General features: G+C 41.5%; 1 protein-coding gene across 1 annotated transcript in view; it reads left to right on the plus strand.

Annotated features, from left to right (window-relative positions):
• The first annotated feature begins 710 nt into the window (after nucleotides 1-710).
• Nucleotides 711-12,908, plus strand: part of ANO10 (anoctamin 10) — a 110,100-nt gene continuing 97,902 nt past the window's right edge. Inside the window, exons 1-6 of the mRNA XM_086615157.1 lie at nucleotides 711-723; nucleotides 3,802-3,954; nucleotides 5,055-5,237; nucleotides 7,181-7,315; nucleotides 9,010-9,129; nucleotides 11,666-12,235. Of these exons, the coding sequence (XP_086471283.1) occupies nucleotides 3,816-3,954; nucleotides 5,055-5,237; nucleotides 7,181-7,315; nucleotides 9,010-9,129; nucleotides 11,666-12,235 (1,147 nt within the window). The 5' untranslated portion in view covers nucleotides 711-723; nucleotides 3,802-3,815. The remainder of the gene's footprint in view (nucleotides 724-3,801; nucleotides 3,955-5,054; nucleotides 5,238-7,180; nucleotides 7,316-9,009; nucleotides 9,130-11,665; nucleotides 12,236-12,908) is intronic.

Here is a 12,908-nt window from a genome sequence, read left to right on the forward strand (position 1 = left end):
CAATGAAAAAAATTTCTTCCTTATATCTAATCTAAATCTCCTCTCCTTTGGTTTAAATCCATTGCCCCTTGTCCTATCACTACACGCCCTTGTAAAAAGTCCCTCTCCAGCTTTCCTGTACTGGAAAGCTGCTATAAGATCACCCCGGAGCCTTCTCCAGGCTGAACAGCCCCAACTCTCTCAGCCTGTCTTCATAGCAGAGGTGCTCCAGCCCTCGGATCATCTTCGTGGCCCTCCTCTGGACTCGCAAATCAAACTAACGCAGCCGAAGCGCAGGGTTTTTAGCTCAAGCTGGAGGAGATTTGGCCTGGCAGGAGACAGCATAGGAAGGGAAAGGTGCAAAAAGAACCACAAAGAGGATGAAGCAAGAACTCGCAGTCCATACAAGCGTTGATAAAACACTGTAATAAAAGTAATTGGAAAGCATTACGGCACGAGGGGCAGGCAAGCGCCGCCGGACCGGGCCGGGGCCGCCAACCGACCGGCGGTGGAGCGTCGCACGGGCGGGGCCGCGCAGCGCCGCCTCCGGCCAATGGGAGCAGGAGCGCCCGCCGCGGCGGGCGGGGTCGGTCGCGAGGCGGAGGGGCGTGGCCAGCGGCCGCCGGTGGGCGGCAGCACGTTGGGCCTCCGCGGCGCTCCTCCTGCGGGCGGCTGCCGGCTGCCCGCAGGCGGAGCCGCCTCCCGCCGTGCCCTCCCCTGCGGATGTGGAACCGGCAGCCGGCGGTGAGTGGGGAGTGGGCGGCCGTCACCCAGCGGGAATGGGCTCTCGCTGCCTGCGCCGCCGCCGTGGGGGGAGGAGCCTTCCCCCCTGCCCGCCCACCCCGGGGTTCCCCGCCGTGGCGCGGAGCCAGCGCCAAGCCGCCCCTCGCTCCCCAGCCGCGCTCGCCCGGGGGCGTTCGCAGGGGCGGGGAGGATGCCAGGCGCGGAGCCAGCTCGGCCGCGGGAGCCGGCCTGTTCCCGGCGCGGTGCCCGCCACAGCTGTGGGTACCCCTCCTCCCCGCCGAAGCGGGCAGGGCTCGGGCTCGCGCCCGTGCCCGGCTCGTGCGCCCCCCGCCGCGTGCGCCCCCCGCCGCGGCCTCGTGCCCGTGTCGCGCGGCCGCGGTGGGCTCCGGGGGGGCGCGGGGCGGTGCCCGCCGGCGGAGCGCGGCCTGGCGTGAGGGAGTGAGTCACCGGCGGGGCCGGCGGCCGGGGCCGGCCGGGCCTCTCGCCCCAGTCGTCCCGTTGCGGCAGGAGGAGAGCGAGGCGCCGCCGGGCAGCGGGAGGGGCCGTTACGGGTCGCCTCGAAGCGGTCATGGCGAGGGGCGCTGCCGCTGCTGGCTGCCCGGGGCGGGGGCGCCGCGCTGCCAGCCTGCCGCCGCGGTGCGTGGCCGCCGTGCCAGCCGCCCCCTGGGCAGCGGCCGCGGGTCCCTCCGCTCTGAGGGATGCGTGGGCTCGGAGTCTGTTCCGAGCAGCCGCCCAGCGGGTTCGGGAGCGGGACGTCCCCTGGGGGGGTTAGAAGGCCTTTTGTCTCTGTTCCCCACGCTTCTGGGTCTGCCATAAGTTACGCTGCCCGTAGGTATGGAAAATGAGGCCAGGTCACATTCCATAGGGTCTGTGCTAGGCATTAAACTGCCTGCTTTGTGGTATAGAAAATAACAAACACGAGTCGGAAGAGTGCTTCAGCCCTGTTGTAGGTTTCAGCAGTAATAAGCCTAAAAATAACAAACGTTAGTCACCGCGCCGAGCACAACGATTCTGAATAGGTGGTAGGAGCCAAGTTCACTGAGCAGCATGCTGTTTGTGCAAAGGCCGTTTTCAGAAGATAACTGTTCTCTGAAGTGATAGCGTTAATAACTTATCTAATGCTTTTCATTCTTCAGATTCCTTAGAAGCTGCAATATGCACAATGCGACAGACATTGTCTGTTTTAAAAAACCCCACAACTGATTATGGAAAGCGATGCAATGAGGTGCAGTGACTTGTCATGACAGTCAATTATTGACAATCACAGTTACAGCGCCTAATTGCTGATTGTGTTTTCCTTTGTCTGATTCGTTTTGCTTGTGTAGATTTGCATCTAAAACGTTTTAAAATACTTTATTACTAGTCTGTTTCTTTTAAAGACATACATACTTGAACTCAGAGCTGTAAATCTGAATGCTGCAGAATTGTGTGCATATGAACTGGCAAGTGAACCTAACTGAAAACCCCATTGAAAGTTGACTTGAAAGTTTTTTTTTCCCAGTCAAAAGCAAATAGACTTCTTTATTATGATAGGCATATGTTTACAGTATCACTGCATTTTGTAGAATAATTTATACGAAATACTGGAGATTGTGATTTCTTTTTGAATCACACCACTATAACTGTCAAAAACCTGAACTGCATCCGTAGAGCAACTCACTTAGAAATTAAGTAATTTCAATCTTTGAACAGGAGGTGGAAAACTGCTTAAAGACAGTGGATAAACTCCTTTCTTCAGTGAAGTTAATAGCACAAAAAAACCACTAAACACCACAAACCTTCCCCTCAGTTTTAAATTGACTAAATTCAGTCTGTGATAGGCTTTTTTGGTTGAGATTTTTATTATTTTTTTTAAACTGGGTAGATTAGTTACTGGATTTATCTTTCTGTAACAACACCTCTTAAATCGCTTTATGAAGCATGATATAATCACCTCTGTAGAATCATTTGTGTAAAAGTTGAAGCCACAATGTCAACAAGACTTAAGAGGAGCAGCTGAGGCTTGTTTAGCCTGGAGAAAAGGAGACTCAGGGGAGGCCTTATCACTTTTGACAACCACCTGAAAGGAGGTTGTCGTGAGGTGGGTGTTGGTCACTTCTCTTGAGTAACAAGTGATGGGACAAGAGGAAACAGCCTGAGTTTGCACCAGGGAGGTTTAGATTGGATATTAGGAAAAATTACTTCACGGAAAAGGTTGTCAAGCGTTGGACCAGGCTGCCCATGGAAGTGGTTGAGTCCCCATCTCTGGAGGTCTCTCTAAGACGTGTAGATGTGGCACTTAGGGACATGGTTTGGTGGTGGTCTTGGCAGTGTTAGGTTTATGGTTGGACTTGATGATTTTAAAGGTCTTTTCCAGCCTAAATGATTCTATGATTCTACAAAGTTCCATTCAGATTATTTACATATAGAGCTATGTTGATGCTCAACACTATGCAGATGGCTTTGTCGCAGAACACTTGATTTATGTCTTTCAACAAGTCGTTAACCATTCTATGATTTAAGTGCTTTGTGCATAATTTGCTTATGTGTATGATGGGTGTTCTGCTCACCTTCCCAAGGTGGTGTAAGTTTCCTTGGTATGGGTAAAGCTTCACAAGATAAACTGAGAAAGTTTCTGCTTAAACATATAGTGTGTTTGCACACTCTTACCAGGAGAAGCTTATTGGTTTTAGATATCTGTTTGACTAATGTTCTTTTCTATTAATATTTTCATTTTCTGACAAATGTTACACTGTAGGAAGCTGCAAGTTGTTGTTTTTGATGATAATTTCTTGTTACTACTTTATTTTTAATTATTTATTTGCTTTCTTGTCACAAGTACGTTGTTATACATAGCAACAACAATTTTCCTACTTAAAGAGTAAGACATAAATGCCACCAAGGACTGGTAGCATCTTGCCAGATGACGGTTGGAGAGGTTACTCAAACTGCTCTTTTCAGGAGGTCCACAGAAATGGACATCTGCCACTTTGCTAAGCTCAGACAGACATAACTCACTATAGTAAAGTTTTGTGGTTTTTAGATTGATACCAAATGTTTTTCTAACACTGGCATTTTTTTTTTTGTTTTTATACTTAGCAAACTCTCAAAAGATGGCGGAAAGCTGGGCCTTCTTGGATGCTTTTGAGCGTAACTTCAGGCCTCTGGTAGTAATTGAACTTGCAAAAGGCACCAAAGAAGAAACCATAGAATGGTTCACTAAACGAATTGTGGACAAAAAAGCAAAAGGAGGTGAGTACAGTATGATCTTCTGTAACACTTTGAAATTAAATTAACTGTCATCATAATATGAAGATACACAGAAAATTAGTTTTCAGGTGGTTTGTGGTTTAGTTGTTTAGCCAATCTCACTCCATTTTTCATTTTTGAAGTTGCTTAATTTTATGTAAGAGTAAAGCTTCGTGTTGATGTCATGAAAATATAATAACTGAACCCTGTTAAGCCAGTTATCAATGAAAATATTGGCTTAATGTCACACACCTGTTGAACTCTATAATCCTTCCATTTTTATAGTGAAGCCCTGATAACCTGTTTTTCAACATAGTTTTGATATAATTTTTTTGTATTAATTGTCTAGAGCATGTTTCTCGTGTTGTTTATGAGAACGTTTTAAGCCTTGCCAAAATGAAGATGCATCACATCTACTATCTTGTCCATAAGACTTGTTACAATGTTATAGAATGAAATTTAGTAGGAAGCAATTTAATTTTAATAAATTCATGTTGGATTTTAATTATCTTTTTGCTAGCTTGTAGGGTCTTACAAGGACAATATTTCATTACTTGTTTTAGTGTACTTCCAGGAATTGAAGTTAGGCTAATGAATTTGTAATTTCTTAGGCTTTTCTTTTTACATTTTTTTCAGAAAGGCATTATTGTTGGCTATTGTAGCCTATATCTTATGGTCAGTAATATTTTTGTGGATATTGGATTTGTGACTACAAACTTGCTTTTGGGCCTCTGTTAGATAAGTCATGGATGTTTCTATTTCGAAAGTTTAGTCTCCTTAAAATGAGCAGAACTGTTTGCAGAAGCACAGGTTGCTTACGTGATGTGAGCGTTAGGGGAGTAGATCTAAACTGTCCCCATCGTCCCAGTTCACTGTCTGTGAGTGCTTCCACAGAAACAGTGCTAAGTCAGGGGGTGACCTTGCAAGATTCCAAACACCACATGCCAAGTGCTGTTGAAGCCTTAATTCTTTGTGCCCTTAAAAAGATGCAACTTCATTGCTCCTGATAACTAGGTCCAGTATGATGGATGTCAAAATACCAGGTTTTTGAGATACGATTTTTATATATTTTCTTCCTTATTTTGCATTTCTTTACTTTAAAGGTGCACAACTGCTGATTAAACCATTGATCATGGAAAATGGAGATGAAAATATTTATCTAGTTGGAGCTTCCCACTTAAGACTGTTGCTGGGAGCTGAAACTGTGGGATTGGTGAAGGAATGTAATGATAACTCAATGAGAACTTTCACATATAGCAGTAGAAAAACTTTCAGAGATTTTGCAGGTAAGCAATTTTAGGGGTCTTTGTCATTGCAAAGCTTTGGCTAAAGATGATGAGCAATTACGCTGCTAAATCTTACACAGTCTTTCTGTTCCTTGGAGTGATAATGGTGAACAGAAATAGGAAGAACAAGCCATGAAAAAAATACTCAGTTTTACCTATGGAAATTCAGATCATATAATGAAATTAAGTTTATTTTCTTTCACATGAGTTTCACTTTTTGCTTGTGTTTTACTTTATGCTTTTATATGCTCCAAATAGTCTCTTACTTGTATGAAAGGTTTTTGTTGAAAGCAAAACATGAAAAAATTGTTCATAAACATGAATGCAGGATTAACAATCAATGTTATGAATTAACATAGCAATTTAATTTTTGTGAGCCAGTTTTGAGGCTTATTATCTTATAATTAGCTGGAGAAAATAGAAACGTTTTGCTCTGTTATATTTACGCATCAAACAATTAAATAATTAAATAACACTACAGAGCCATTCAATGGAATTTGGGCATGACTAGCAAAATCATTCTTTTTTTTTTTGAGGAGGTGCCAACACAGTAACATTTTCTTTTGAGTTTACTACCTGTGAGGTATTTAACCCCCATACAGTGGCAGAACTCATTTTGCTCTCCAGGTGAATATTGGAATTCCAGCTTAGTCTTGCTAATATGTTTCATGTGCGTGTTTTGGTGATGCCTTTCACTACATTTTCTATATAAAGGTTCTTGGGTCTATCTGAAACAGTAATAAAGTTGAGTTTTGTTGTTTGTTTGATGCTAGCTTGCACACAGCATCAGCGTTGAATAATAACTGTTGCAGTGTCTTGTCTTTTTTGGCCTTGCTTTCCTGAAATTAGGAAGCCTTGAGAAGAATCGTCAGTTGCAAAGTGCCATTTCTGCTTCTTTCTGTGTGTTTGCGTTCTTAACGCTAATCTGACTGTCATTGCTGACAGATTCTCTAGTAGCAGCTGGAACTCCAACTACTGCAAATCTAAAAGCTAATTTTTACTGTACCTCCTGGTCTTTTTTAAAACATTAATATAATTTTATTTTTTTCCAAATCTGATCAGAGGATAAAATACTTGACCATGCTTAGAAGAGGTGAAAAACTTGTCATCTGCAAAAGAAACCCTGCAGCCTGTGTTGTCTTACTATTATTTCTAGTTCCCCAATTTAACTGATACTGTATTCTTATTCTCTGTTTTAGAGATTTGTTGCTGTTCTTGCTTCTTTCTTAGTGTATTTAGAACTGTCCTTATAGTTTCTTATTTGTTAGGGGGGGAAAAAAATAATCAACTGGTCATTCTCTTAAGGAGATCATATTTTGTTTCCTTCATGATAAATCGGTGGTGTTGACAAGAGTATAGTCGCTGTGACTCTATGAAATTTGGGATTTTTGGAAAGACTTATTGTTTTACCTTATTTCCGTATTTTTATCAGAACTGATTGTCTCAAATTGCTTATCATTATGTTGTATGGACAATAAAGAGCAAGATGCTGTGCTATTTGTTGTGAAGTGCTTACTGAAAAGGAGATTTGTTCTGACATCTTACTGTTTTACAGTACGGAAATACTTCAGGAACTGTAAGGCAGAAAGGAGTGTGGAGATTCAGAGACTGACAAATAGTGGATGCCTAATTAAGAGTCTTTCAGCAGGGCAAGAGTGTGTAGTACTTGCTGGAATATTATCCCAGCCTCCAGCAGGAGGCTCTTTATTTCTTGAGTGATTTGTTCTTAGTTCACCTGGGTAGTCAAAAATGCAGTGGCCAACATATGCCAGTTAGAGAAAACTTCTCAAGATGTTTATTTTAAGAAGTGCTAATGGGTGTTGATTGGCAGTAATTGTCACATAATTTTTTTTTTTCTGATTCTGGTCATTTTTGATAGTTGCATGCTGCCAGGATTGTCTTCCTATGCTGCGCAATTTCATACTACCTTCTTTTTGATTTAGATGACAATCACAACTTCCTTACAATGGCAGAATGTCAGTATATCATCAAACATGAACTCGAAAACTTGAGAGCTAAAGATGAAAAAATGATCCCTGGATATCCTCAGGCAAAGCTGTATCCAGGAAAATCAATTGGTAAGCAATGTAGTTTGTTGCCTGTTACTCGCTGTGCTGATATAAGGTAGTGTTTGTGGTAAAAAAACTTAATTTTCCTACAATGAAGAGAAATCCTTCAGACATTAAAGTCTCGCTGTTTTTCATCAACTTTGTTTTCTCGCTGCTCTGCAGCGATAGGACAAGAGGCAATGGATGCGCAGTGCAACAGGAGAAATTCTCAATAGATATTGAGAAAACGTTTTTCCACAGTGAGGGTAATCTCACTGGAACAGTTGGAACATGATTCCATCTCACATTGGAACAGTTTTTTAGAGAGATTGTGGTTACTCTGTTCTGGGAGGCTTCTAGATCTTCACTAGACAAAGCCCTAAGCAGCCCGATTTAAGCTGAACCTGCTTTGAGCAGGAAGTTGGACCAGATGAAGTCCAGAGGGCCTCCCATCCTGAGTCTTTCTCTGAGGCTGAGACTCTGGCCTTTTGTTCTTTTCAGTTGGATAATTTTCACGTGTATTGATGTAATCCATTATTTTTATAATTAGTAACAAAAATATTTGTTTTTTTAAAAAATTACATAATGATATACTTAGATTGTCTTTGTATAAAAATACTGCAATGAGTAACAGGGTTCCAGAGCTATAAATTTCACAATATGAAGTAAGTTTTATTTAATTAATTTTACTTCATTTATCCTCCTCTTTGATTCAAGAGCTTTTCCTTTTCATGGGAGAAGAAAGCAATGAGAACTAGTGCTATTTTTATGGTAGCTGGAACTAGTTCACATTGGCAGAGATGCTACAGTTTCTTAGGAGAATTTGTGTTAATATTTTTATGACATTTTAGTAATGGTGTCTTTATTCATTAGTGTTGGTCATCAGAGACGGAGGTTTATGCGTATCAGTGGTTCAAGAAATGTAAATAAATGTAGATGTCAGATGAGTCTACATTGGTAATGTTTTATATAGCTAAGGTATTTTTCTAGTTCTATCAAGTAGATGCTGATGGGATATGGTAAAAAAACTATCACACAACTTCCAGTGCTGCCTCTCTCCTGTTTTTGAATCTATATTCTTTTTTAGTATTTCTGTGGTTGTAACTTCCAGAGCAGTTTGTTAATTGTTTATCCACACAGGTAGTATTGCTTTCCGTAACAGTTAAATACAAATAGTGGAATATTTGGTTTGTTTGTGATGAAGATGTGTTGTAATTTATGGATTAGTGTAAAGTGATAATTCAAAAATGTTTTTAGTATCTTCCCCATAATTAATAAAACAATGGCTCTTCAATTTAGTGTTTTGTTTTAGTTTTGCTATGTCAGTTTGATTTGTTACGCCTTTCTTTGCTCAAATGCAAGAGGCACACCTTTCCTCACAAAGCTACACATGGCGTTTCCGTTCTGACCTGTAGTGCTTTTTGTTACTCAAGCTGCAACTGATTATATTGCAAAGCTATGGAATAGTTAATAGATGTAAGAGAGTTACTCTTTCTCTTTCAGTGGATGGCACAGTCTTTGTAGGAATAGGTAGAACTGCTCTCTGTAATGAATAATTTTTAAGTAAGATGCAGACAATTTATTTGGTTTTAGGATTTAAATGCTAGATTTATTTCAAAGGAACTTGAGGCTTGCTAAGCACAGAATGTAACCTGTTTGCTTATATCAACTTCAGTGTCCTCTGAAGGAGTACTAGGTACTTTTTTTTTTTCTTTTTCTTCTAGTGAGACGATTATTGACCAGTGGTATTCTAGTTCAGATTTTCCCACTGCATGATAGAGAAGAGTTGAAAAAGCTCCGTCACAGCTGGTATGGCCGAGTGAAAGTTGGCTATCAACCTTTAGGTATGTGAACAGTTACTCCACTACAAATAAAGTGCAGGGTTTCTTCTGGAGAAATTTTCAGTTTGTGTGAGAAGACCAAGGGTCCTTCCTAACTTCTACTCCAGCATTTATCCTCTGTAGAAGTGAAACTTCTGGGTAGAAGGTAAGTATTGTACAAGGAAGTCTGTTGTTTCACTAAAAGTTTACCTTTTCACATCCCCAGTTACCCATTGCTGTGCACCTCCTCTAACATTACCTTTCTCCCCAAGTTGCCTTGGCCAGTGTGAACCAAAGTTCTTGATTTGTCCAGCCTTGCTTTTACTGGTCTTGGAATCAACAGACTGGCTTAAGCTCGAGTTAAAGAAGTGTCCACATTTCCAGACTTGTTGACAGGCACAGTTCAGAAATCTTCATTGAATTCTCTTTGATTCTAAGATGGCTGTAGGATAATCTTTTTCTATAATGACTCACAATGCAACTGTTCTGGAGTGAAGTGCTGGATGTGCAGGCTGCTATCTCTTGATTTTCTTTCTTCTAGCTGCCAGAGTTCTGTACATAGGCCTTTGGTCATAGTTTCCAGGTTGGAGCTGGGTGGCAGTTCAAAGGCTCAGCATTTGCACTGTGGTCATCTAGCAGAAAGTCTTGAAATTAGACCACTGCTCTTTTACCAGTTGGGCAAGTTTTTCCTCTTCCAGCATTTCCTGTGTAACCTCCTGAAACTCAGGATTTGCAAAACTGGTGGCTCAGACTCTGCAGATTTAGTGCCTGCAAGCTTCCATGTAACAGTGTTCTGCACATCACAGATTCTCCCTACCCATCAGTAAAGCAGTAATGGACTAAGCCAAGACTGTTTTGTCAAACTGACTCTTGACAGGAAAGCTCCTCAATGTCTGGAATTCCCAAAGCTATTTTGAGTTGTAGGCATGTCAAAAGTGTGTTTACAACTGGTTGTTTTAAATTCATTGTCTATATGTTGTTGCGTGCCAGTGTTGCTTGAGTATATTTTAAACACTGAACAAGCTTAAAATAGTTTTTAGTGTGCCAATGTGGAAAGTTAAGTTCTGGTTTCTAAACCTGTAAACTTTACTTAAGAACGTAAACATTTGGGAGTTTGCCTATTTACTAATCTCTGGGTCTTGCAGTTGCTTGAGATTCTTTCCTGAGCTACAGGAAGTTAAAGATCTGGCTCGATAATGCCTGCCTATTGTGTGCTTGTCTTTTGTTTATGCAGGAGAGGAGTTTTTTTGACTGACATTGAGTACACACAAAATTTCAAAGTAAATCCCAGGAACCCTGTTATGTATGTACTAATTTAGGGATATCTTATGGCTTGTGTGTTTAGAGTGTGAAATGATGCTAATGATCTACACTTGAACTTACTTGTTAATAAATTTTTGATCTAGAGGGATGTTGGAGTGCTGATTCTCCTGTCTGTTTGCCTTTCCTTCTTACTTTCAGAGACTTATCTGATTGGCAATTGTGAACTTCTGCTGTAATGTTTTGTAAACCATAGGACATAAGAATATTCTGGTATTGCACATGAGGTTTTAATGTGCTAGTCTATTATAGAGAGTATGTTTACAGTGTCAGTTCAGAGGTCATGATGTCACGGCTGTTTTCTTAAGCTGATGAATACATAGCAGTGGCTACCAGACAATCTGGTCTTCCAGGCAGGCAGAGATGAAACAGATTTCGGCATCCTAAACTCGGTTTGCTAGGCATTTCTAGATCTTATTATGAGGTGCCATTTCTAGATTATGTAGAATAATACTCCTACTTTTTTTGTTAGTAGTAAGATAAGTGAGATCTTGTCTTCCTTGGAGGTAATATGTCTGTCATGAAATATATCCATTAGTAGTGGACTTTTCAAGTCTTTATAACACCTGAGCAGACAACCTTGGTGAGTACAGCAAGTGTGTATTTCATGTATCAGTTGTCTGCCGAAGAGAATGTGTCAGCCTGGGTGTGCTATCTGACATGTTTAAGACTGAAGATTTCAATATCCCTTTCCACCTATTCCTTTAGTTCCTGAGGGCTACAAAGCACAACTAGTCCTTTTTGGTGCTGAGCAGGCTGAAACAAACTTGTTTCCCAGGTGTACATATGCCAGTGAGAAGCTTCAGAAGCTAGGTTTTACTTGCTGTTAAAGTTTGGTTTTTATTATATCAGAGATCTTCAGTGCCATCCTAGCCATTCCTTGACAGATTCAGTTTTCCAGAATGCTAGTGTTTTCGATCTTTAGTCCCTCTGCACCTGTTCCCCACTCCCCCCCAAGCCCTCCGATATCCGATGTCGATACATTAAAACGTTGAGATATTTGACTTCCCTACCATCTGAATATATGTAGATATGTTTTTGTGTGTGTGTATATAACAGAAAAAAATAATCAAATAACCTTCTGAGTTTTTGGAACATGGGAGAAGGAGGAACAAAAAAGCAGTAATATTGTGTTATTTAGAAAAAAATATTGGGCCAAGGGATTAATGTAAAGTCAAGTTTGATATTATACTGACATCTATGTTAAATGTAGACTTAATTTATTCATTTTTCTCTGCAGATGAGATACGCTGCTACTTTGGTGAAACCATTGCTCTCTACTTTGGCTTCCTAGAATATTTCACATTTGCTCTGATTCCAATGGCTGTCATTGGGATTCCTTATTATGTGTTTGCATGGGAAGACTACGACAAATATGTGATGTTTGCCACGTTCAATCTGCTGTGGTCCACTGTGATACTGGAAGTTTGGAAGCGGATTTGCGCCATCATGACATACCGTTGGGGAACGCTGTTGATGAAACGACAATTTGAAGAACCGAGACCAGGCTTCCATGGTGTCCTGGGTATCAATCCTGTCACAGGGAGGGAGGAACCAGTGTACTCAAGTATTAAAAGACAGCTGCGGATTTATCTGGTGTCCTTACCATTTGTGTGCCTTTGCCTCTACTTCTCACTGTATGTGATGATGATTTACTTTGACTTGGAACAGTGGGCTCTGGATTATCATGAAGAGAACGAGTCTAACTTCAGCAGCTTGATGCTGTTTGTGCCCAGTATCATATATGCTGTTGTGATTGAAATTATGAACCGTATCTATCGGTATGCTGCTGAATTCTTGACATCATGGGGTAAGAAAGTTCTTTATTCTTCTTCCTTAAAGTTAGAATCCCAGATGTTTAGAATTTGTTTCTTTTTAGAATACATTACTGTGAGTTCTTGTCAATGGAATGCTCAAGAAATTTCCTGAAGTGGATTTTTACTATGGGGTAAAAGAGATGGCCATTTTAACTTCTTATATTTATTTTGATTGTTCTGAGACTGCAGTTTCGTATTTGGTCTGAGCGTGCCATCAGAAGGGGTGGTCCAGCCTTCCTCCTCAGCCTCTCTCTGCCTGTGGTGCAGAATTCCCCCCTTCCCTGATTTAGCTCTTTGTTTGGCTATATTGGCTGTAGTGCTGGCAAAAGGGATGAGGCGAGATCATGAGAATGGGAGCTCAGAGGCTGATGGCAGGAGGGACTGTCCTGGCAGGCTGCACCCACAACCTGGATTTGCTGTGCACGTCTTGGTGTACTGATATATCTGTGCAGAGGATGGAGAGACCGAGATAATGGAACAAAATCTAAAAACACTAACTAAATGTCATATGAGAGTGTTTGTGCATACTATATATATAACAAAGACTGAGATTTCACATCCCTATCAGAGTATTTTCCTTTGGGCGCCCTCAGAAGAGGAGGAATGTTACAATAGATTGCCTTTTTTTCCCTCTTGTGCATGGGTCTTATTTAACAGGTTGGGCCT

This window comes from Tauraco erythrolophus, chromosome 7 (assembly GCF_009769465.1).
Source record: "Tauraco erythrolophus isolate bTauEry1 chromosome 7, bTauEry1.pri, whole genome shotgun sequence".
NCBI classification, from domain to species: domain Eukaryota; kingdom Metazoa; phylum Chordata; class Aves; order Musophagiformes; family Musophagidae; genus Tauraco; species Tauraco erythrolophus.